The sequence below is a fragment of the Labeo rohita genome, chromosome 21 (assembly GCF_022985175.1).
Source record: "Labeo rohita strain BAU-BD-2019 chromosome 21, IGBB_LRoh.1.0, whole genome shotgun sequence".
NCBI lineage: Eukaryota > Metazoa > Chordata > Actinopteri > Cypriniformes > Cyprinidae > Labeo > Labeo rohita.
Genome location: NC_066889.1, coordinates 11,545,290 through 11,572,068, shown reverse-complemented (window position 1 = coordinate 11,572,068; position 26,779 = coordinate 11,545,290). Strand labels below are relative to the sequence as shown.

The following is a 26,779-nucleotide window of genomic DNA, read 5'->3' as shown; positions in this document are numbered from 1 at the left end:
ACACATTTGTGAGTCATAACGGAAAGAAACTGCCTTTGCCCCAATTTTTGGTGCAGATATTGTTTTCTCCATCTAATTCCTAAATTGAATTTTCACGCAGCTGAGAATCGGCACGTCGTCCGCCGCACCTTTATCAATTATTCACATCCAGCTCTTTGGAAGCTTAATAAGCAGCTGTTATTATGACTTGTCAGTCAACTAACTCATAGCAGTTCTGCTTTGTTTTTGTGATAAAAGGACAATTTTGCAAAGCTGTAAGTGAGCAAACGATATTGCTAGGCAGCCATTATTATTTAATATTCATATATATTTTGTGAGGTGTTAACAGACGCTTACGAAAATTAACTTTTACTACAAATAAAAAACAAACAAACAAAAAACATGGTTACAATAGTTAAACCATGGTAATCACAATTTAAAGCTTCTGCTACACTAACCATAGTTTAACCATGGTATTTGTAGTAAACCTGTGGTTATTCAATGGTAATCAATATGGCAAAAAACTGGTTACTATCGTTTTACTATAATAAACCCATGGTTATTTTTATATGGGGAGAGTCATTTATGTTCTAAGAATGGGTTAACAGTAGTTGAATCTAACTATCATCTAATTAATAAGTGAGGTCAGTTAGTTTGGTTTTGTTGTTTTTTGGGGTTTTTTTTTTTTTGGTGGTGGTGCTTAATTTAGCATGTTAACTGTTAGCATGCTAACATGTTAGTGTGCTAGCTGTTGCTGAACATACTCACATCTTTTTGGATTAGTATGTTTTTTTATTTTATTTTTTTTAAGAAAATTAAAACTTTTTTCATCAATAATGCATTCAGTTGATTAACAGTGACAGGACAATATATATAAAAAAAAATCCATATCAAATAAATGCTGTTGTTTCTAAATTTCTGTACATCGAAGAAACCTGAAAAAAATTGTCATGGTTTCCACAAAAATATTAAGCTGCACAACTGTTAACATTGCTAATAAGAAGAAAAATTTAAGTTCCAAATTAGCATATTATAATTACTTCTGAAAGATCATGTGACAAAGATGGGAGTATTATAATAACTAAAACAACATAGATGTTAATCGAAACAAATACGTTTTTAATATGGTATTGTTTTTCAGAAAGTTTCCAAATCAACATTTATCATTTTCACTTAGTTTAACATGATGTACAATAATAAAAACAATATAGACATATTTAAAAATAAAGCTAATAAAAATAACAAGAACACAGCAAAATCTAAAATAAAAAAAATATCTAAAAATTATCTCATATTAAAACAAACATGGAAAATAAAAAAGCTAAATTCAAAATATTAATTAAAATGACAAAAACTAAATAGATCTCAATGATATTAGTATAACCCTGCTAAGTACTGGAGTAATGGCTGCTGAAAATTCAGCTTTGCTTTCACAGCGATAAATTACTGTTTTCTATTATAATGAATTTTGGTTTAAATTTTAATAATATTTCACAATATTGCTGTTTTTAATGGCTTTTTGATCAAATAAATGCAGCCCTGGTGAGCATTAAAAGTTTCAAAATCTTTCTAACTGTCTTCAGGCAGACATTTTGATTTTCAAATACTTGAACATGTATTTTTCCAATATATGGTTCTACTGTTGATAAACATATATAGTGTGGTCTCAGAAAGTATCTGAATCATAAAGTATAGTAAAGTTATGTAGTTACAAAATATATATTCTCTGTGAATAGTTGCAACTATAACAATCAACTTCTGATGTATTCTTTCCGTTTTGTGTTCCCCTCAGCCGTTCCCTTCCCCCTGAGTCACCGCCTCACCATGAAGGAGGTGTTTGACTGTGAGGGGAAGCCAAGGGTGGATCTGCTGAAAGCCCACCTCACTAAAGAGGGCAGAGTGGAGGAGACCGTGGCCCTCCGAATCATAAACGAAGGGGCCTCCATCCTACGCCAGGAGAAGACCATGCTGGACATAGAGGCACCTGTTACAGGTACTTCACTAATCTTTCCTCCTCTTTAATGGCTTTTATGGTGACAGATTCACCTCATGTACAATATGCAAGATATAAACGCACAATTCTGAGAAATAAAGCCATAATCTTGCAAGTGTAAGAAAACTGTCTTTCTTTTTTTCCTCAGAATTGGACTTTAAATCGCACAATTCTGAGAAAAGGAAGCCAGAAATGTAACCATGAAGTCAAAATTGTGAGAAAAAAGTCAGAATTATGAGAAAAAAAAAATTTCAAGATATAAATTTGCAGTTGCAAGTTAGAAATCAGAATTTTAAGCTATCAAAAAAAAAGTTAATCTTGCTATTCTGACTTTTTTCTCACATTTGCGAGTTTATATCACACAATTCTGACTTTACAACTGGCAATTGCAAGTTTGTATCTTGCAATTCTGAAAAAAAGTCAGAATTATGAGTTTATATCATGCAATTCTGAGAAAAAATGTCAGAATTGAGTTTGTCATGCAATTCTGACTTTTTTCTCGCAATTGCGAGTTTATATCTCACAAATGTGAGTTTATATCCTGCAATTCTGACTTTACAACTCGCAAATGCGAGTTTATAACACATAATTCTGACTTTACAACTCACAGTTACGAGAATTGCGAAAAATTGCCAGAAATGCTAGAAATTTCCGAATTGTGAGAAAAGAATTGTCAGAATTTCAAGATAACAGTTTGCAATTGCAAGTTGTAATGTCTAAAAAAAAGTCAGAATTATGAGTTTATATCAGGCAATTTTGAGAAAAAATGTCACAATGTTGAGTTTATATCCTGCAATTCTGACTTTACAAACTCAAAATTGCGAGTTTATAACACACAATTCTAACTTTACAACTCACAATTGCGAGAATTGTGAAAAATTGCAAGAAATGCGACAAAAAAGTCAGAACTGTGAGAAAAAAATTTGAATTATGAGAAAAATGTTTTGTTAAATTTGCAATTGCAAGTTATAACATCTGGATTTGGAGATATAAACTCACAAAAAATTAATATCTTGCTATTCTGACTTTTTTCATGCACTTACGTGTTTATATCACACAATTCTGACTTTACAGCTCGCAATTGTGAGTTTGTATCTTGCATTTCTGGAAAAAAAGTCAGAATTAGGAGTTTATATCATGCAATTCTGAGAAAAAATTTTAGAATTGTGAGTTTATATCATACAGTTCTGACTTTTTTCTTGCAATTCTGACTTTATGTCTCCCAGTTGCTAGTTTATAATGCAATTCTGACTTTACAACTCACAATTGCGAGAACTGCGAAAACATTGCAAGAAATGTGACAAAAAAATCAGAACTGTGAGGAAAAAAAATCTGAGAAAAAGTCAGAATTTTGAGATATAAATTTGCAATTGCAAGTTATAAAGTCTTAATTTTGAGATTTAAACTCACAAAAAAGTTAATTACTTGCTATTCTGACTTGCACTTGGGAGTTTATGTCACACAATTCTGACTTTTCTCAAATGTCTTGCAATTGCGAGTTTATATCTCACAATTGTGAGTTTATATCCCACAATTCTGATTTTACAGCTAACAATTGCGAGAATTGTGAAAAAAATGCAAAAAATGTGACAAAAAAGTCAGAATTATGAGAAAAAAGTCAGAATTTCGAGATATAAACTCGCAAAGAAAGTTAATATCTTGCTATTCTGACTTTTTATTGCAATTGCGAGTTTATATCACACAATTTTGACTTTATAACTCACAACTGCTAGTTTGTATCTTACGATTCTGAAAAAAAGTCAGAATTGTCAGTTTACATCATGCAATTCTGATAAAAAATGTCAGAATTGTGAGTTTATGTCATGCAATTCTGACTTTATTTCTCAGACTTGCGAGTTTATGTGACGGTTTTGACTTCATAACTCACAATTGCAAATTTATATCACACAATTCAGACTTTACAACTCAGGTTAGGGTTATTATAAAAAAAAAGTCAGAATTGTACGTTTATATCACAGTTCTGAGAAAAATGTCAGAATTGCAAGTTTATATCTCACAGTTGAGGGTTTATATCACACAATCCTGACGTTTTACAGTTCACAGTTGTGAATTGGTATCTGAGAAAAATGTCAGAATTGCAAGACGTATAATCGTAGTTGCAAAAAAAATAGTGAGATTAAAAAGTCACAATTACCTTGTTTTGTTTTTTTAATTCTGTGGCTGAAACAGGCTTGTTTTGCAGCAGGGTGGTATATATTTTCAAGCATTAGTCGATAAAGAGCGTCTGTGCATTAGCATCTGTGTGTGTACATAATGCAGTTTGTTATCTGACGCCGTCTGCATGTGTTAACTGTATATCCGTGACAACCTGCTTTGATACCATCAGCAAACAGGACTAAAGAGCAGCGAGGCAGCGAGAGTTTGAGAGAGAATGCACAATCCTGACCTCAAATACAAAAATAAACTCCAAAACACCCGACTGGAAGTTCAAAGAATGAACAAGGCCGACAAAAACAAAAGGCGGCAAAGCGAGCAAGCGCTCGAGGTGTTTCCGTATGAAGTTTACCTGTGAAGGTAGCTGTCACTTTGAAGTTCGATCGCTTGTGAATGTGTATCCGTGTGCGTTTCTTCCCGCCTTAACTGTCATCACATCAACTGTGAGGTGAGAATAGAGGAAAAGAAGTTTTAAATTAAAACTAGGGTAATGTATGTAGCATGTACAGCACATCTTTGTCTGTTCGATGGCTTGTGTGTCTCTGCGTCTGAATGTGAAGCGCTTTTACGCTTTTATCAGTGTCTGTGGATAATCAATAGAGTTGAGTACTTGATACCCGCGTCCATCTGCAGGAGTGTGTCAGCACACCAGCTGGCCGTGATTTCCGCTGTCTCATCCGCGTATGAGCCGCTTACTCCTGAAAGAAACAGGTCCTTGTGTAACCGCACCAAAAAAAAAAAAAAAAAAAAAAAATACGCAGAGATAATGGACATAGCTTGATTAATTTTTCTTTGTAATGTGATTCTGCTCACCCAAATGGTACATCTCCTTCACGCTGGTGAAATTGCAGTACTTTTAATGCCTAGTGCCTAGGGTTTTGTTTATTTAATTTTAACGTGTGCTATAGGAGTAAAGTTGCAATTTGGACTGCAAAAAGTAATTTTTTTTATCAGTACTTTTGACTTTTGTAACATAAGGATAAAAAATTCATAGAACAAGATGAATTTACTTGAGAAGCAAAATCTTAAAGGGGTCCTATTATGCTTTTTCACTTTTTGAATTTTAGCCAGTGTGTGGTTTGAAGATCTACAAAGTTACAAATCTCGAAGTCCACTCCAAAGGGAGATATTTCGTTTTTAAAAAATCCCTTTTCAAGAACTACAACGAACGGCTCCTTTGGACTACAAGGTTTGTTTTCTGGATGTTATGATGTGACAACATGGCCTATTAGAATATCATTAAAATAAATCCCGCCTGCGGAAATTCAAATGATTGGGGGGTGGGTAGGGACGATGTGAGGGATTAGCCTAACTTCAGCGATGCAGCGTGGAGAGCAGCTTCTGAGACGCTTCAACGAGCCGCAGCGCAGCAGGTATAAACACAAGCATTGACTCGAGTGACAGCATCGGAGCTGTAACGCGCCGCAGATGTGTGCATTGTGTGGTAAGAGATTTATCCATCATACAGTGTAGATAGCTTCACTTATAACGCAAGTGTTTTTTTAAAATGCATAAACTTGCACTATAATAGGCTAGGCTGATCAGTGATGATGTTTTTTGATAATGTTAATGTTAAGCTGCTTTTAGCCTTATGCTAGAGCTGGTTTCAGGCAGTGAAACCAAATATGTAAATAATTAAATAAATTAGCACGATAATATCATGTATCGGCGATCTCACAGGCTGACGATATGACTCAACACTAACTTACTGTACCGTGTTATTGACTCACCCTCCATGCATCCTAGGTGTATATGACTTCCTTCTTTCAGACAAATGCAATCTGAGTTATATTAAAAAATTATCCTGGCACTCCCAAGCTTTAGAACGACATTGACGGGTGTTTCTCTTCATCGGCCCAAAACAAGTCCAATAAAGTGCATCCATCTATAATAAAAAGTGCCTTACGTGGCGAATCGATGCGTTTTTGAAGAAAAATATCCATATTTAAAACATAAGAATCACTTTAATCTAGCTTGCGCTAACAGTGAATACATAAATTGCTACATTGTTAAGGGGCGTGGCAGTACTGAAACACTGTCTAAGCTATTGACCAATCACAACGGAGTAGCACAGTTAACCAATCACAACACATTTCGTTTTTCGGAAGGCGGGCCTTCATCAAACCCGGAACTAATCGAGCCATTTGTGCCAGGCTGGGAAAAAAAAGGTATTGTAATAATGTAAATTATGTGAAAAATAATGCGTTTTTCGAACCACCAAGTATGAAAGCATGTTCTAGTACACCCCCAAAACAAAATCAAGACTTTGTAAAAGAGCATAATAGGACCCCTTTAGAGATATTTATATTTAGTTTGAAAGAACATATCTTGAATATGTTTGTTATTTTTCTTACCCTGTTGGCAAATATTCTTCTTTTGTTTTAGGCATAAACATAAGCTTACACATACGCTTAATTTAATTTAATTTTGTTAGATTTAAACTTAATTTTGTTAGGTTTAAACTTAATTTTGTTAGTTTTATTCTTATTGTTTGCAAATAATCGTAACAGCATCGGCACCGATAGCCTTGTGGTTAGTGCGCCGACATATAGCGCCACTGTGCTTGCGACGACCCGAGTTCAATTCCCATCTTGAGGTCCTTTGCTGATCCATCCCCCCTCTCTTCATACAATGCTTTCCTGTCTGCTTTCTACTGTCCTATCAAAAATAAAGGCAAAAGCCCAGAAATATAACTTAAAAAATAATAATAATCATAGTGGCAAACTTTGATTTTCTACATTGTCCAACAGTGACACCAGCAAGTAAAGTCACAGCGGGAGTCTGCATCTCTCTCACCTCCTGAGCCCATTGAGTTTCTTAGTGAGTTTGGTGGGGGCATAATTGAGAATGACTGGGGGAAAGTCATGTGTGAGGAGGCAATGCCTCCATCACAATATGATTGGATATGACTGGTTATGAACTGAATGAACAATATAACAGCGTTAATGGGAAAACTAATTCAAAAAAGTAAGTAAACAACTCACACTTAGATATAACCACTGTTACATCAAAATAAGACTTGAAATGGGCTAAAAAACATGATCTGTGGGAGTTTTTAGTGTGCAATAAGCTCGGTAAATATCTGTGACCAATATTTATCAAGCTATGATGACAGATGATCCAAAAAATTCAAAAATAGTCAAAAGTTAACTATTAAAAAAAACAGCTGAACATAAGTTCACGCATAAAATGTATTGTTTAAATTGTTACTACCTTAAGTTATTATTTTGGAATAAATGTAAAATGCTTAAATACATCAAAACTTGATGAGTTTCATACTTGGCTTTAAAAAAATGGAATATTGATTGCTTTGTTAATGTAAAAATATAAGGATTTTTTTTTCTGATAGTGTAATAGTGTTTATTTAACCAAGAAAATGTGATTGGGGCATTAATTTACATTGATTTAAATGTAAAAAAATAAAGGAAAAATTTTTGAGGACTTTGCCTCCTCGTTTCAGAACACCACCGCACACCACTGAGACAACTTGTGTTAAAATCACTGCACCAAAGCCCGTTGTTGGCAGCCGAAAAAGTCACACGGTTACAAGCTTCAGTGCATCAGGAGTCGCTCACCGCTGTGTTTTAAGACACAAAGCATTTGAGTTCACACCAGTTCAGTCGCAGTCTCACAGGAAGAGTTCAATTCCACCGTGCACTTAGATTTGTCTGGTACAGTGCAGCTGTTAAAATCCATCAGTTGATCAGAGCGACCTACAGAGTGAGAGAGAGATAAAGAGAGAGAGAGAGAGAGAGAGCGGTTCTCTGCTGCAGAACACACCTACACCTCTGAGTCATCTGCATCTAACAGCTCAATATTCTCTCTCTCCCTCTCTCTAAATCTCTTCCCATCATCCAGTTCTGCTTGCACCCTGTGTGCCTGCAGTGGGTGATGTGAGAATAAGCATCTCCCCCCTCCACACTCAGCACTGCACAGTCACTGCCACACATGAAGAGAGATACTTACAATTATCACCATTTAGAGTTTACTGTGTGTGCGTGATTGTGTGATGTCTGTCCCTGTGCTCAGAATATTTGCCCAGATCAGCCAAAATTAGGCCAAGTGAAGTTTATGCCTGCCGATCGTCTATTATTAATATCAAAGGGATATGAAATATGCAGGAGGCACAGTGTACACGAGGACCAGTCATTGTCAGTAGATCCGCTTCCTTTGTGATGCAACATAATGGCAAACAAAGACATATCTGCTGCCATTTGTCACTACCTTCACCCAGCTGTATGGCCATCACCTCATGCTATTGTTAATCAAGACTGCTTACACAATCACACAGATGTACACACACGCTCATTCATTTATGCTGAGAATGATTTGCGCTGCATGCTCTTCGCTCATTAAGTCCAGCTTACATAATGGAGAGGAGAAGATGAGTAGGAGAGGAGAGGAGGAAGAGGAGAGGGGAGATGAGATGTGGAGTGGATGAAGGGAAGAAAAGAATGAGAAGACGAACTGATGAGAGGAGAGGAAGATGAACAGTGGAGAGGAGAAAGGAGAGGAGTTGAACAGATGGGAGAATAAGAGATCAGAGGAAAGGAGGTGAAAGAAGGTGAAAATATGAGATTCTGTTCCTGTTCAGAAGAGGAAGGATGAGATGATGATCTGAGATATGAGATAAAAAGATGAAAGGAACAGATAAGAGGAGAAGAGCAGATGAGAGGAAAGGGGGAGAGAGGAGAGAAAAGAGGAGAGGAAATGAACAGATGGGAAGATATGAGAAAGGAGATAGATGAGAGAATAAAAGGAGCAGATGAATAGAAAGAGGAGAGAAGAAAAGAACCTATGAGGAGAGGAGATGGGAGAACAAGAGGAGCAGATGAGTGGTTCTTAGTTGGTCCCTGCTTAGGACCAGCACATCACCAGCTTAAACCAGCTCAAACCATGCTTCAGAACATACAGGGAAGAGGAGAGAAGAGTTGGAACCTAAGACAGAATATAAGGAGCGGATATGTTAGAAGGAGAAGAGAATAAGAACAGGCTAGCTACAGGTGAGAGAAGAGGAGGTGAAAGGAGACGGGGTGAGAGATTCTAAGAAAGGAGAGGAGAGGAAGGAGATGAATCCATGTGTTGATGGAAGAGAGAGAAGATAAACAGAAGACAGAAAAGGAGCAGATGAGAGGAGTGAGGGTGGAGGAGAAGAGCAGGGGAGGAGGAAATTAACAGATGGAAGGATGAGGAGAAGACGAAAGAAGAGAGGAGAAACTGACGGACAAAAAAGAGGTGAGGGACAGATGGGAGTATAAGAGAAGTAGATGAGAGGAAAGAGGAGAGAAGAATAGTTGAGAGAAAGAAGAACAGAGGAGGTGAATAAGATCAGATGGAGAAGAGGAAAGATAAAGGATAGAAGAAAGGAGTCAAACAAGTTAGAGAAGAGGGAAGGAAATAAACATAGGAGACTCAAGGTGCAGATGAGAGGAGAAGAGAGGAGATAAACAGTAGATGAGGAAAGAAGAAGAATTAAATAGATGAGATCCTATTCCAGAGGGGAAGATAAGGTGAAAAGAGAAAACATAAAGAAGGAGATCAACATAAGATGATTTGAAAGAGGAGAGGAAAGAAGAGGAGAGAACAGGAGATGAATAAATGAGATCCTGTTCATCTCCTAAAGAGAAGAGGAGGTGAAAAGATAAAAAAAGAGAAGAGAGAACAAAGGAGATAAATACATGAGATGGTGGTTTGAGAGAGAGGAAAATGGGAAGTTATAAGAAGAGAGAAGAAAAGAGGAGAGGAGATAAAAAGAAAGTAGAGAAAGCAGGAAATTAACACATGAAATGATTATTGGAGTGGAGAGTAGAGGAGATGAGAGGAGGAGGGAAAGAGCAGATAAAAAGGAGAAAAGAAGAGACAGTGAGAGGAGAGAAAGAAGAACAGGGGAGAGGAGGTGAAAAAATGAAAAGAAAGGAGGGAAAGCAGGGAATTAACATTAAATGATCACTGTGGAGATGAGAGGAGAAGGAAAAGAGCAGATAAAAAGGAGAAAAGAGGAGACAGTGAGAGGAGAGAAAGACGAACAAAGGAAAGGAGGTTAAAAGATTAAAAGAAAGGAGGGAAAGCAGAAGATGAACAGGAGAGGAGAGGAAGTGAAAAGAACGCATGAGATGATTACTGAAGGAGAGGAGAGGAGAGGAGCAGATGAGGAGGAGGAGAAGAGCAGATGAAATTGTGAGAAGAACAGAGGAGAGAAGGTGAAAAGATAAAAAGAAGGGAGGGAAATCAGGAAATGAACACATGAGATGATTACTAGAGGAGAGGAGAGGAGAGCAGTGGAGCAAAGGGAAAAAGGGAGAAAAAATAGAAGTATATGAGAGGAGAGGAAGCATAGCAGAAGAAAGGAGAGATTGTATTCCAGAGAAGGAGGGAGGTGAAAAGACAAAATGAGAGGAGAAAAAAGGAGATAAGTACATGAGATGATTTCAGAGAGGACAGGAGAGAAGATGAGTCGATTACAGAAAAGGAGCAGATGAAGAGGAGAGAGGACATGAGATGAAGAAATGAGAGGGGACATGGAAAGAAAAGCGGTGAGACACTGAGCAGATGAGAGGATATGAGAGAGGAGAAAGGTGGAGCAGATGAAAGGGGAGTAATGAGAGGAGTCAAACAAATAAGAGAAGAGAAAAGGAAATGATTATTAGAAACACAGGGAGCAGATGAGAAAAGAAAATAGAAGATGAACAGAGGAGGAAAGGACAGGAGATAAATAGATGAGATCCTATTCCAGAGGAGAAGAGGAGGTGAAAAGACAAAAAAGAGGAGAAAAAAAGGAGATGAGTACATGAGATGATTTAAGAGAGGACAGGAAAGAAGAGGAGAGAAGATAAGTCAATTAAAGAAAAGGAGCAGATGAAAGGAGGAAGTGAACAGATAAAGAGGAGAAAAGAAAGGAGATCAATACATGAGATGATGTGAGAGAGGACAGGAAAGAAGAGGAAAGAAGATAAGTCGATTACAGAAAAGAAGCAGATGGAAGGAGGAGGAGAAGGAGAGCAGATGAAGAGGAGAGAGGAAAGGAAATGAAGAAAGGGGAGAAAAAAGAGAAGTATATGAGAGGAGAGGAAGCATAGCAGAAGAAAGGGGAGGAGATAAATATATGAGATCATATTCCAGAGAAGGAGAGGAGGTGAAAAGAAAAATAAGAGGAGCAAAAAAGGAGATGAGTACATGAGATGATGTGAGAGAGGACAGGTCATTTACAGAAAAGAAGCAGATGAGAAGAGGAAGAGAAGGAAGAGAGCAGATGAGAGAAGGAGAAGGAGAAGAGCAGATGAAGAGGAGAGAGAAAAGGAAATGAAGAAAGGGGAGAAAAGAGAAGTATATGAGAGGAAAGAATAAAAGGAGATGTACATGTAAGACATGAGAAAAGACAAGAGGAGAAAAACAGATAAGAGGAGAGAGAGGTGTGAGTTGTTGGACTGATCAGATATCAGGAGTAAAGGAGGAGCGCAGAGGCAAACAACATTCAGTGCAGCGCAGTGGGAGATCATAACAGAGTCACCGTGACACACATCGGATTCTATCTGCATTCTTCTCCTCATGCGCTGGGGCGGCATGTGACCCAAGAATGTGAACAAGCATGTTAATTGCACATTTAATACCTGTTTCTCCTCAAGCACAGTTAAAATCAGCTCAGCGAAGCAGCCAGTTCGTTTAAACAGAAGCACTTAACACCGGGACCCGGGATCATTTTCATGCACAATTCATATAGCTCTTCATGCATAATGTAATGTCTCAATATGCAGGATCCGCTCATTTATATACAGTAAACGCCACTTACTAACACAGCCTGGGCGCATCTGATTTGCCCATGCATTATGCAGCTCTGATTCTGCAACGTGACTGGGCATATCTGCATTTTTTCCTCCCTCCGATTCGGATTATATAAACCTATCCATGTCTACAAAGACTTAAACAACGGGGCTTTTAGACAGCCGCAGAACTCTGCCAGATGAGCAAGTTTAAAGTCGTCAAGAGAAAACCAGGCATCCAGAGGAAAAGAGCCCACTGGGTGTATATATGGAGAACTCCTGCTCCTGTGAGACCCTTCCGACGCACACAACATCAGCAGCGCGGACGAAATAAATGTGTTTTTAATGATCCGCTGCACTCGTAACATCTTAGATCTCCCGCCTCCTATGAGACGAAATCAGATGGTGTCGTGCACCGTTTCCCACAATGCATCTGGGTTTTTATCGATGGCTTGGGTGCAGTAGAGGAGGCAGGGTGAGAGAAGGGAAATAAGCACAGCGTGAGAAGACTGGAGCGGTAACAGCTGAATACAAGGGGGCGGAAGAATCTCTTTACCAGTTGGTGGAGGAGCGAGAGCGTGCAGACAAGACAGAGAGTTCAACTTGTCACCTCGCTGTCATTCACCAGCAGAAAGAAAGAGAGCGAAACAGCGCTAACTGCAGCCCCCGTGGCCCCGGCCTTCCAGAAAACGCTCCCTTTAGCCCTTCTCGACATCATTTCCTCTAGCGGCTTTCGTTCTTTCTGACAACGCCGCAGTGCTTGATTACTTCTAGGGCTTTTGCTATATAATGTGTGTTAATGGTTCATGTTAATGGCCCATTTTGCATGTATGTCAGACTCGGTGGACTGCTTACGGCTGCTTTATGATTTAGGCCAGATAAGTCCACTAATTCATTTGACGGGAGGAATCTTAATTTAAGCCACTTCCCCTGAGACGTTTAAGGCTAAATGAATGGTCGTTTTGAGAATGGATCTATTGATTTGGGTATTGATCTCCAAGTAAAGAGCTGTTTGGGTAGAGCCTGACAGAATGCTTGTGTCCCTGTAGTGAACTAGCGTTATACGAAAAGGAAAAATGAATGCTGGTGTGTTGAGGAAACAAACATGAGATATTTAAAAAAAAACCCAGTTGAAACTTTTTCAGCTTTTAGTCTTTGTATGTGTTGGTGTTATGAAAAATGGTCAATGAATGCTGGTTTAAAGTCACTTGAAAAAGCTTGAAAAATGAATGCTGGTGTGTTGAGGAAACAAACATTAGAGTAGAGTTTATTTAAAAAAAAACCCAGTCAGAATGAAACTTTTTCAGCTTTTAGTCTTTGTATGTGTTGGTGTTATGTTGACGTACTCCTAAATGGTCAATAATTTCACTCTCACGCATTTAAAGTCACTTTGAAATTAAAATTGACGCTTGTTAATTTTTCGTGTTTAATTATTTATCTGTGCACAAAAAACTTAGTGCCCCTGTAATGTTAAAAACATTAACTTCCCCTCCCCCTCTTTTTTTTTTTTTTTTTTTGATGACGTGTGCATTGGCTTGAGGGCGGGACAATAACCTATTGCTTCTAACAACCTGTCACTCCCATGAGATTGCAGTAGTTAGCAAACGTCAACAATCCAATCAGTTCTTCACGGCCCTTCACTCTCTTCTTCAAGAAACTGTTTCACGTAGATATATACTTTACAAAAGAGATTTTCTGTTTCTGCCATTTTCTGTTTCTCTTCTGGGAAAACCAAGTCAAAAATATTGATGACTCATCCTGCACTACAAAGTACAAAATGTCCAATCAGATTGTCTCTAGAATGAGAAAGCCCCTCCCCCAGCAACCACCTAGAAGGCAGCAAGCAAATCATGAGTTTATTGGTTATTTTTTAAAAAAAATGTTTATTTTTAATTATATTTTATCAGTGGTGCTTTAATTAGCACGCTCACCCTGTACAGAGCTTCACACTGTAAAAAACATTTTGTTGAGTCAACTTAAAATAATTTGTAACCTAGCTGCCTTAAAATTTTAAGTTCAGTCAACTTAGATATTTGAGTTGAAATCAACTTAAAATTTTAAGGCAGCTGAGTTACTTACCCATCTGTTAAGTTTAGCAAACACAAATATCTAAGTTGTTACTTAGTACAACTTAACATTTCAAGTTGAATAAACTTATTTTAGTTGACTGAACTTAAAATTTTAAGGCAGCAGGGTAACAAATTATTTTAAGCTGACTCAACAAATTGTGTTTTTTTACAGTTTACAGGACGGGCGTATTTGGTCATGACATGTCTAGTCTCAGCCTCAGACGTCACGCCTACAGATGCTGGCTGAACGTCTGATGCATACAGGGTTGCCAGGTTTTCACAACAAAACCTATCCAATTGCTCAATTGTGTTTTGAGGGGTTTGCCCCAGTAAAAATCATGTTCCTGGGGGTAAAATACGCATTTTTGGCAGGATTCCTCTGGTAAAATTAGCATTCCAGGGGCAAAATATTACATTATTGCAGTCACTTCAACCCGCGGACATGAAAGACAACCTGCGGCAACAATGTTAAAGTAGCCCAATTCTGCGGGAAAGCCACGGACTTGGCAACACTGCATATGGCACACAAAATTGGAAACGCTTCAGGAGTTTCAAGTCATCATCAGATTGGTTGAATTATACAGCATTTCCGTGAGACATGTCTTGTTCTTTACCGTTCCACCTGAAAATAAAGATGCCGTGAAGCCAAATCCCCTCATGGAAGTAGAAAACCGTCATGTTTACAATTGTGACACTGAGCGCTTAACAGGATCAAATAAAAGCTGGATTTTTAAAAGTATGTGAAATATGTAAAGTTCGCGGCATAGACTCTTTAAAATACATCCAAGAGTTTTACACACCGGTCTGTTATTGTGCCGACATTTCCATGCCCATGAACATGACTTAGCACAAAACGAAACATGATTGGTTGTTTTACCTGTCAGTCATATGGCCTCTTGGGTGGTCCATGGCTATTCAAAGCAGTCAAGGTTCCTAGACCTTCTGCAGTCACTCTTCTGGTTACCCAAGACTATGACATGTCTAACATTGTTTTTGAGTTTTCCATCCACTTTTGTGTTTTTAAGTTTTGAGACACATTCTGTTGTACTCTACTTAGCTGTTTTTTAATGCGTCATATGTAAACGCCTTACACCAACCGGCTTCTTACTGGGTCTGGTGAACATAAGGCCAGCCTGTTATACATAGCCCCCTGGAGACTGACTAGTTAGTCGTTCAGGCAACAAAAATAGTCAGTTTTGATATAATGTTATCTTGCTAAACCAAGCTCATGGGGTAATGTAACTATTTTACATGGTGGCAATGTCGAATGAACCCCACCGTTAAATACAACCATCACTGGCACATGATCAGATCATACAAAAAAAAATATGAAAGAGATCATCTTAGAGGTGACCTATTATGCCCCTTTTTACAAGATGTAAAATAAGTTTGTGAAGTTTTATCTCAAAATACCTGACAGATCCTTTTTATAGCTTGTTAAAATTGCCACTTTCAGGGTAAGAGCCAAAACGTGCCGTTTTGTGTTTGTCCCTTTAAATGCAAATGAGCTGCTGCTCCCGGCTACCTTTTTAGAAGAGGGTGGAGCTTCAAGAGCTGGCAAAAACAAAGCAAGACAATTTCACACACTGAAAATGTGAGAAACTCTCAGAAAACATACTTGGTTTAAAAGTCATCTGAATGTACTGTGCATAATAAATGCACATTTATAAATTACACAGACGGAGAGCACAGCGTGATAAAAATAACAACATAGCATGGTGCCTTTGCATTCTATCACAAACTTTATAAGTATGAACTCGACAAATTCAAGCAGTCGACTTCACGTTGCTTTCATATGCGATTTTTAACTACCACATTCCTATTTGTGATCATTCTGGTAGCACGCGAAGACAGCATCAGTGAAAACAGGAGACTATGGAGACTCCTGTGTTCATCGGTGCATCTCAAAACACAAAACTTGTAATGCTTCTTTGGCACTGACAAATATTTCTAGCAGCTAAAGCAAGAAAACAGTAATGGCAAACTGCTGCTTCCCACTCAGGGCTGTGTCAATGCTAATAGGGCAAAGATTTTCACTAATGGGCAGGGATTTCTTCCTACGATGATGTCAACATAGGGAGAAATCTGGAATCGTATGTTTAGAGAGACTGTTTAGGATTTATCGACATTGTAAAAAAATGAGTGGGTGGTTTTTTACCATTACAGGCTGGTTGTTTTCACACACAGCTGTGTTCAAACACCTTATAAAAGTAATTTTTGCATAATAGGTCATACAAATTAGCCTAATTCATCAAAACATAAAATAGTTTTACCCTGGTCCATATCCTCAATAAGACAGTTCAAAAGTTTGAGGTCAGTAAGAAAACAGGTCAGTTTTTAGAAAGAAATTAATACTTTTATTCGCCAACGATGCATTAAATTAATTAAAAGTTGCAGCAAAAACATTTATAATGTTAAAAAAATTGTATTTCAAATGAATGCTGTTAATTCATCAGAAAATCATGTAAAAATGTGTCATGCTATCTGCAAAAATATTAAGCATTCAACAGTGGTAATCAGAAATGGTGCATAAGCAACAAATTAGCATATTAGAATGATTTCAGAAGGATCATGTGACACTGAAGACTCAAAAATTCAGCTTTGCCACAGGGATAAATTACATTTAAAAAAAAATTCAGATAAAAAAAAGTTTTTATAATTTTTCACAGTATTAGTATCTTTACTGTATTTTTGTTATCTTACCAACCCCAAACTTTTAAACTGAGGTGTAGATTACCACAGGAAAGAAACTGCTAGTCAAGCATGTCTGGGTGTCTTTAAAGAGGGAGAAACAGGAAGTGAGATGCTCCACTTTTTTTTCACAGGTCTCAAGCATGGTGACACACTTACAGTAGGTCATATCACACAATCTGGTTTGCGCTGTAAAACCAGATCCCTCAAGCACCGTAGTTTGACTGAAATTCTCCAACTCGTTTCTCTTCCCACAAGCCCGGAACAAACACGCTTGCTAATTTCAACCTCCAAATCTTTGTATGTCAGCGATGTGGGCTTGATATGGGTATACTTACGTGAAGCGTGAGCTAAGAGGCTTTTAAATGCGTGTGTTTCCCTCTCTGTCCGTGGCCACACCCACACACACTACAGGCTGAGAGGCCTCTGGGGCAAACGCTTAGGCAGCATCTCCATGCCAACGCAAACTCCTCATTTACTTCATTCTTTATTCTCATCAAATTCATGTCTCCATGGCAACAGGAGTTTGCATTTCTCTCCCTCTCTTTCTCATCGAGAGAATTATGTTGCAAAGGACCAACATAGATCTGCAGGCCAGCTATGTTTCATATAGGTTCACTCTTCCAGATGTGCACAGCTGTCATTGTCAATTCGATCAGTTCATTATGGCTCGAGCAGTCTAGTGGTTGATATTAAGGGATTATGCCGAGCACAGAGCCGCAGTTACAGTGTGATTTTAATAGCTGTGGCTGTATGAATCCACCATGGATTAATGTTTGTATATCCTGTATATTGAACAAACAGTTGAGGCTGTTTGCATAATCAATATTCTCCTCTCTCTTTCTCTGTCTCTGCTGTATTCTCTTTCTTTATGCAGTGTGCGGTGACATCCATGGGCAGTTTTTCGACCTGATGAAACTGTTTGAGGTGGGAGGCTCTCCAGCCACGACACGATACCTCTTTCTGGGTGACTATGTGGACCGGGGTTACTTCAGTATCGAGGTGAGAAAAGTTGAATATGCATTAAAGATAGTTAATGCATCTTTTAAGGATAGTTCACCCAAAAATGAAAATTACCCTACTATTTACGCACCCTAAAGCCATCCTAGGTGTATATGACTTTCTTCTTTCAGACGAATACTGTCGGAGTTATATTAAAAAATATCCTGGCTCTTCCAAGCTTTATAAAGGCAGTGAATGGGTGTTAAGATGTTGAAGTACAATAAAGTGCATCCATCCATCATAAAAAGAGCTCCACACAGCTCTAAGGGTTGCATTTGTATAGGAAAATGTTCATATTTAAAGCTTTATAAACCATAATTTCTAGCTTCTGCTAACTGTCGTACACGCATTCATGAGAGAGCGTCATTCCAGTGGATGACAAAGGATGTAGGTGTAGCGTAATATCCGGTGAGAATATGCTAGTCTCGTGAGAACCAAGTTTTGTTTTAAGAAAGGAAAACCAGTCTCCTCTTGGCTTAAATTGAAATCCAACATTTCAACATTTTTCTTTACAAATCCTCGTTTTTATACTTTTAATTAGTGACTGGTGTTTTGTTTCGTCTCTCCTGTGCACTTCCGCGTTAGTCACTGCTTTCACCTACATCCTACATCATCCACTCTCTCATAAATGCTCATACAACAGTTAGCTGACGCTAGAGATTATGGAGTCATGTGGAGCACTTTTTATGATGGATGGATGCACTTTATTGAACTTCAAAATTTCAACAGCCATTCACTTTCATTATAAAGCTTGGAAGAGCCAGGACATTTTTTAATGTAACTTCGAAAGTATTTGTCTGAAAGAACACCTAAGATGGCATGAGGGTGAGCAAACCATGGGGAAATATTGTTTTTTGAATGAACTATCCTTTTAAGCATTTTCTGTACTGATTTTTGGGGAAAAGCTGCAAAATGGATGAAATGTGTTAAAAAGACTACACTAAAAACTACACTCTTACTGGTAGCTGAAACCATTGTTACATTTCTGAAAGGTATTAAATTACTGAAATTAAGTCTAAATTTTTCATAAATCAACTAGGAGCTCTAAAAAAATTAATATACTAAAATGTATTTAAAATACATTTATTTCAGGCTGAATATACTACGAATACATTTATATATTATGTAGCCTACTTAATAAAAATACCCTGCAATTGTACTTTTAGTATACTAAACTGGCATGTTTAAAGTCTGCTAAATTGTAACAACCAATTTTGTACTTCATGCACTTTAATTGTGCAGAAGTAGTGCTGAAGTCCAACTAAAGATATACTTAAGTATATTTGATTGTGCTAAAGTGGAACTATTGCAAATATGCTTAAGGTACACTTTAAATATTTTGCATTTAAAGACCGAATATTATTTAAAAATCATACAATCCTCATCAATAGTGACATTAAAGGAGAATTCCACTTTCAATACAAAAATTCACATAGTGTACTCACCCCCTTGTCATCCAAGATGTTTGTGTCTTTCTTTCTTCAGTCATAAAAAAATTTTTCTCCATATAATGGACAGATATGGTGCCCCGATTTTGAACTTCCAAAATGCAGTTTAAATGCGGCTTCAATTGATCCCAAATGCGGCTGAGAAAGAAGGGTCTTATCTAGTGTACCGATCAGTTATTTTCATAAAAATAACACAATTTATATACTTTTTAATGTCAAATGCTCGTCTTGTCTTACTCTGTCTGGACTGTTTTTTTCCGATTCATGAAAGTTAGGGTATGTCGAAAAACTCCCATCTCATGTTCTCCCTCAACTTCAAAATCATCCTATATTGCTGTTTTACCTTTTTTTGTTAAGGGTGTTTGATCTTCTTTGCATGTTCACTTTGCAAAGACTGGGTCTGTACTTCTGCAGCGATGTAGGATTTTGAAATGATTTTTGAAGTTTGATTGGAGTTTTTCAACCTACCCTAACTGTCTTGAGGCAGAATACACAGAGTTCAGGGAGAGCAAGGCAAGACGAGCTTTTGAGATAAAAAAGTATTTAAATTGTATTCTTTTAATGAAAATAATTGATCGTTTCGCTAGATAAGACCCTTCTTCCTCAGCTGGGATCATTTACAACCGAATTTGGGATCGTTTGAAGCCAAATTTAAACTGCATTTTGGAAGTTCAAAATCGGGGCACCATATCAGTCCATTATGTGGAGAAAAATGCTGAAATGTTTTCCTCAAAAAACATAATTTCTTTACGACTGAAGAAGGAAAGACATCTTGGAACATTATAAAAACATAAGAAATGTGCATTGTGCACAAGTAATACTCCAAATAAAGTTTAATTACAATTTTTATATTAGTCTCGAGCGATATGTCAGTAAATATGGTAAGAAAGAAAGAAAGAAAGAAAGAAATATTCCATGTAGTCTCTCTCTATTCTTACTGGTAGTTGAACAAATTCTTACATTTGTGCAAATATTTAATGAATAAACAAACTCTGTGAAAACCTACTGAGGTTACATTTTATAATAAATATTAATGAATAAACATTTATAAATATAAATATTAAAGACTACCCTAAATACTATAAATGTACATGGTGTGACATTAAAAAAAAAAGAAATATTCTATTTAGACTTAATTAGTAAACATTATAACTATTTAATCAAATAATAAATGCTTATAAAAACAGCATAGTAATTGTAAAAGCATTAATAAACTTTTGTTCAGGACATTTTCTATGGATTTTAGCATGCCACATTGCAAGACACTGCTGTAACTGCTTTCACCATGTGAAAAAAGAGAAAAAAACAACAATGGTGTTAAGGAATAAGAAAATTAAATATAAAAATTTAAATAATAAAATAAACATTCAACAAGATATTAATAAACATAAACATGAGTAGCTCAAATTTTTTTTAAAGTGACAGTTCACCCAAAAATGAAAAAAATTCTGTCCTGAATTACTCATGTCATTCCAAACCCGTAAGACAATTGTTCATCTTCAAAACACAAATTAAGATATTTTGGATGAAATCCAAGAGCTTTCTTACCCTGCATAGACAGCAACACATCTGACAGTAAGGACATCGTTAAAATAGTTCATGTGACATCAGTGGCAACAATTGATGATGAGTAATTTTCATTTTTAGGTGAACTATCCCTTTAAAATTCACTTAAAAAAATGCATTTTTCATTTTTGAGGCTGTCAATGAGTTAAAACTACAGTTTCTGTTGACCAAGCAGGCTATTGGTTGATAGTATCCCAGATATCTTGTAACTCCTGAGTGTTCCTTCGATAACAACAATGGGCAATTCTGTCACAGACGTCAGGAAATCATCCTCCAGCTTCAAACAGAGAGGAGGAATCAGTCATCTGTGAGCGCTGTGCTCTGACATTCACGTTCTTTGACATGTCCAATTTCTGCCATCTTTAACTGCAGGCCATGATTAGCTCTGCGAACACATTTCAACACAGACTGCTCAATTAAATCACTCAGCTCCCAATGTTTTGCTCAAGAATTCTTCTTCTATTTGCTAAAGCATAAATACATGAGCTCAGCAGGAGTTAGTCAGCCTGGTTGTGTGTATATTAGCAGTAAAGGGAGAGGAGGAAGCCCATACATGGTTTGGTCTGAGGGCAGCCAGTGAAGGTGATGGGAACTGACAGTAGACGAGATAACATATGTAATGTAATTGGAAGACTATCATTAACACTACACAGGCCTGCAGTAGCATGGTGTTTGTAGGTATCTCATGGATGTGGCCACATGTTTCAGCTCTTTTTCTCTCTCCTTCTCTGCAGTGTGTTCTGTACCTCTGGTCACTGAAAATCCTCTACCCAAAGACGCTATTTTTACTGAGAGGAAATCATGAATGTAGACATTTGACAGAATATTTCACCTTCAAACAAGAATGTGAGTATTTACCTGGTCTTCGCTCAAACTATACTTGCAATGCTGTATTAATATGCTGGAAATATAATTTTAATGGCTAAAAAAGGGTTTAAGCTTTCTCACTAGTAATCTACTGTTCATACAGATTTACGGTAAAAAACGGCAGCTCTGGTTGCCAGAATTGTACCGTAAAAATACAGTAGCAGCATTTTTGGTTTTACAATTTTAACTTAAGTATTGCATTTAAACACTGTAATTTCATTAACTGATATAATGTTAATATTCCAACCTACTGAAGTACTGAAACCTGATTTGTACCTTTGTAATACACTGATAACCACCAAAAGCAGGTGGTGATGAGAGAGTCACATGATAAACCAAAGCCCATCACAAGCAGCTTTTAAATATTAACATATATAGAAGGTGCAGTGTCATTCACACAAACACTAAACACCATCATGGTAACACACATGAAACTGAAATAATGCAATAAACATTCAACAACATTTGATGTAACATACAACCCTAATGTACAAATCTGAATAAGAAACAATTATTTCAACAACAAAAAAATAAATAAAATTTGAAATGTAACGCAGGGAATTCTGGGAATAACAGTGGTTATTCACTGTAAATTATATGTTATTTTTCCACTTCCGAAAATGGTATACTAGCGTAAAATTACATGCGATTGTTACGGAGGGAGCTAGGCGAGGAGCGGACAGATTGACTTTAGACAGAGACATGGTTGTAAACAGGCTGGGTCAAACACAGGCAAACAGGTATACAGACAGCAAGACACATAAGTATTCCGTGACACAGGTGAGGGTCGATCAATGGCGAACGTAATCCAAGAGGCGAGGCAAACGATTAATCCAAACAGACAGGCTTGAGGCCATACGAGGGGCGAACAGAGGCTGTGACGACGAGACAAAGGGTAAATCCACAACGGTCAGGAATCAACAAGACTAGGTTCGAAACATGAACCGTAATGCAGCTAACACAAATGAGTGCTAAATGCTGTACAATACTCGGCACAGAATAGCGGGAAGGGCCTCGTATTTATGCAGTTTATGATTGGCTGCTGCTGTGAGTGAGGTGGAACATGGGAAAGGTAGTCTGGGGTGTAGTACAAAAGTCTGTGTAATGGCAAGGCGATCTCTGGTGGCTAGTGGATCAAAGATCAGGACTAGACTCAAGACACACAAAAAAAAGAGCGGCTTCCAGAAGTGGGCTCTGGAGAGCGCTCAGGAGGAGCGGGCTCTGGAGGGCTGGACAGGACCAGCAGAGACGCAGGAGACTCAGGAGGGCTGGACGGGACCAGCGGAGATGAAGGATGGCTGGACGGGACCAGCGGAGACGCAGAAGACTCAGGAGGGCTAGATGGGACCAGCAAAGACGCAGGAGACTCAGGAGGGCTGGACGGGACCAGCAGAGACACAGGATACGAAGGAGGGGTCGACGGGACCAGCGGAGACGTAGGAGACTCAGGAGGGCTGGACTGGACCAGCGGAGACGTAGGAGACTCAGGAGGGCTGGACGGGACCAGGGGAGATGTAGGAGACTCAGGAGGGCTGGACGGGACCAGGGGAGACGTAGGAAACTCAGGAGATGCAGGAGATAGGATAGGGGCAGTAAACTCCAGGGGGAGCTCCATGTCCATAATGTCCATTATCTCCATCCTGGCCGTGGACTCGGGTGAGGCGGCCATCTGTTCTGGGCTGAGGACGAGGGAGGAGCTTTGGAGGACTTGGGGAAGTGTGAGAGGAGCGGAGGGATTGAACTCTTTGGAGCTGTACGTGGAGGGTCCTGGTTGGCGTGAGATGGAGCGTGCGCATGCTTTCGGATGGGAGGAAGATTAGGATCTTCCACACCAACAAAAAACTCAGAATTACGTAGATCAAGGACATAATTAATAAAATCTGCTACGTGTCTGCGGCAATCGTCAGGAGTCAGAAAGCAAAACAAACGATCATCATCTAATTCCATCCTGAAGCAAGCTTTGATCATGGAATTGCTCCATCTCACCAGATGTAAGAGGCTCAGGAACTCCTCCACATACCCTTCCAAAGATCTTCCCCCCTGCTGGAACTCTAGGAGAAAGTCCTCAGCCTAGTTCATCTTTACATCCTGTCTTCTGTCACAGTGTGTTGTAGAGAGGACGTGGGAGACAAAGGAAAATAAACTTTAACAGACTTTAATAAAATAAACGATGGGGGAAACAAACTAAGGAGCAGGCAAACACAAGAACAATCAAGTAACAAAGTAGACATGACAATGAACTCACAGAAAACAGGAATTTAAAAACACTTGATAAATAATAACAGGTGGAGGAGTAATCAGTTAACTAAACAAGAACAGGAAAATGACCAAATAAGGAAACTTGATGACCATAAGAGACATTAAAAAATATTAAATCAACCCCAAACTATTGAACAGTAGTGTATAAATATTTTACATAATTTGTATTTATATTTCAAAAATTGTAATAATTAGTTTTTTATGTTGTATGTTTGATTTTTAATTCATAAGAAGGGTAGTAATTTATAAGGTGTACCATAAAAGGAATCCCATATCCATAAACATTTCACAAAAAAAGAAAACTATAATTATCTATAATTACAGAAAATATATATATTGATGTAAATGTTATATTAATTATATAATTAATTAAATTATATTAAACAACACAACCATTTTAAATGGGGATAAGAAATGTTTCTTGAACCACAAATTTGCATTTGAATTGCTTAAACAAAAAATGTGTATGTATATATATTTTATTATTTATTGATTTTTTTATATATATATTTCACAACATTGCTGTTTTTGTTATATTTTTGACCTAATAAATGTAGCCTTGCTGATCATAAGAGACATTAAAAAAGTTTAAATCAACCTCAAACTGTTGAGTAGTAGTGTATAAATATTTCATATAATTTGTGTTTGTTTTTGAAAATTTGTAATAATTAGTTTTTTATGTTGTATGTTTGATTCTTAATTCATAATTAAGGTATTTTCCAAAAGTTTTCCAGTCCTATCAGTATTTGTGCATACATGTAGTATATTTGAATTGTAGTTCATGGTTCAGAATAATGAGTATATAAATTCCATATTCCTATGTTTCACTGACAGTAATCAATTGTATAATTGATAATTAGAATAAAGAAGCACAACCTTCAATTCACTTTGATACACTGTCTATCTGACACTAGATTTCCTACACTGTCTATTGTTCCTGAAAGGACAAATCTTTCCATTTAAAGTGAATGAGGTTTATAACACAGAGAGCAGTTGGGAGGGGTGGAGGAGGGGTGGGACGTGGAGTATGAGGTAATGCTTCAGAATGGAGCTTTCCCATGAGGCCGAGCGGCGCAGCACAGAGACAGGTGAGGTGGGAGGGAGAGGTGCGGAGTTGACGGCAAACTCTTTCTGTGTCTACTCCACTGACCTGTCGCCATGGTTACAAATGCTTTTGAGAGGCGGCGTATTGAGACATAATGAGAATAGGACACGCGTCGACACACTGAGAGAAAAAAAACCCTCCTCCGTCTGGAGACACTGTTTATCTTGTGTGTGAGTGTTTGTGACGCACTGAGACACATGGGGCTGACCGCTAAAGTTCGGTCCCAGTAGGAATCTAATGAGACTGGAGAAAAACATGATAAGTGCTGTTATAACAAAATAGCTGTTGTTTGCTACAAATATTAGGTTGTTTTTTGCTAAAGAACTGTACAAAAAAACAAAACATGCTGTCACCTCTTGTTTCCTTCTCAAAATGACTTACCTTTGTTTACCCTTAGGGGGCATACTGTGGAAAACAAGATTTTTTTGGTTCTTTTGAAATGAAAGAACTTGATGTACTATGTAAACGTACTTTAAATGATAACAACGCATCCAGTCATGCCTGTGATGTCAGAATTTTGAAAAATAATCAATCATAACTTGTCTTAAAGGGACAGTACACCCAAAAATAAAAAATACCCTATGATGTACTCACTCTTAAGCCAGGTGTATATGACTTTTTTTCTTTCAGACGAATACAATCAGAGTTATATTAAAAAATATCCTGGCTCTTCCAAGCTTTATAATGGCAGTGATTTTTTGAAGTCCAAAAAAGTGCATCCATCGATCATAAAGGTAGATGACGTAGGATGTAGCATAAGCTCCGGTGAGAATATGTCTCATGAGAACCAAGATTTGTTTACAGCAAAGAAAATCCAGTTTCCTCTTGGCTTATGTTGAAATCCTCCAACATTTTTCTTGACAAATCCTCGTTTTGTATTTCTAATTTGTGACCGGTGTTTTGTTTTGCTCTCTCCTCTGCGTTTCTGCATTTGTCATAACGTTCGTCTACGCCCTACTTCTTGTGAATTTGCGTACGACAGATTATGGATTTAAATATGGATTTTTTTTTTAAACAAAAGCATTGATTTTCTTCAGAAGGTCTTTATTAACCCCTGGAGCCATGTGGAGCATTTTTTATGATGGATCGATGCACTTTAGTGGACTTCAAAAAGTCAACACCCATTCACTGCCATTATAAAGCTTGGAAGAGCCAGGACTTTTTGTAATATAACTCAGATTGTATTCATCTGAAAGAAGAAAGTCATATACACCTAGGATGGCTTGAGGGTGAGTAACTCAAGGGGTAATTTTAATTTTTGGGTGAACTGTAAATTTAAAGGTACAGGAGTAAATACAGCCTGTTTTGAAAGCAAAAGCTTGACTAATATTAAAATTGGTTTTCAGGAAAAAAATAGAATAAAATAAAATGAAACAAAGCAAAATAAATAATGACAGAAAATGCACATGAACACCATAACAAAGTAATTTTTTCAATTGGGATTTTTTGTAAACACAGAATTTTACTGTGTCAATTAAAGATTTTTAGCAGAAGCTTATTTGATATATTAAATAAAAGTAATTGTGAATTGTTGATGGTATTTAGTTTTTACTGTCAGAAAAGAATGATGAAAAATACAATTAAAAAGAAAAAATGTTTTCATTTGGTGGACACAGATTTGTGCCACCAAACTACATTTCCCATTGTGCTCTGTGGCAGCACAAGTATGAAAATTCATAAAGAAAGAAAACTTTACAATAAGGTTACAATTAGTAAGCTACCTTAGTTAATATAAACTAAGAATGAACAATAGTTCTACAGCATTTATTAATCTTAGTTAATGGTAATTTCAGCATTTACTAATGCAGTATTAAAATCACAAGTTGTGTTTGTTAACATTGTTTAATGCACTGTGAACTTACATAAAC

The 26,779-nt window shown here is 37.4% G+C and overlaps 1 protein-coding gene across 2 annotated transcripts in view; it reads left to right on the top strand.

Moving 5' to 3' along the window:
- Positions 1 to 26,779, top strand: part of ppp3ca (protein phosphatase 3, catalytic subunit, alpha isozyme) — an 83,833-nt gene that overhangs the window by 29,071 nt on the left and 27,983 nt on the right. For both annotated transcript variants that reach the window (XM_051092745.1, XM_051092744.1), the window contains exons 2-4: positions 1,772 to 1,972; positions 17,542 to 17,666; positions 21,415 to 21,526. In XM_051092745.1, the coding sequence (XP_050948702.1) occupies positions 1,772 to 1,972; positions 17,542 to 17,666; positions 21,415 to 21,526 (438 nt within the window). The remainder of the gene's footprint in view (positions 1 to 1,771; positions 1,973 to 17,541; positions 17,667 to 21,414; positions 21,527 to 26,779) is intronic.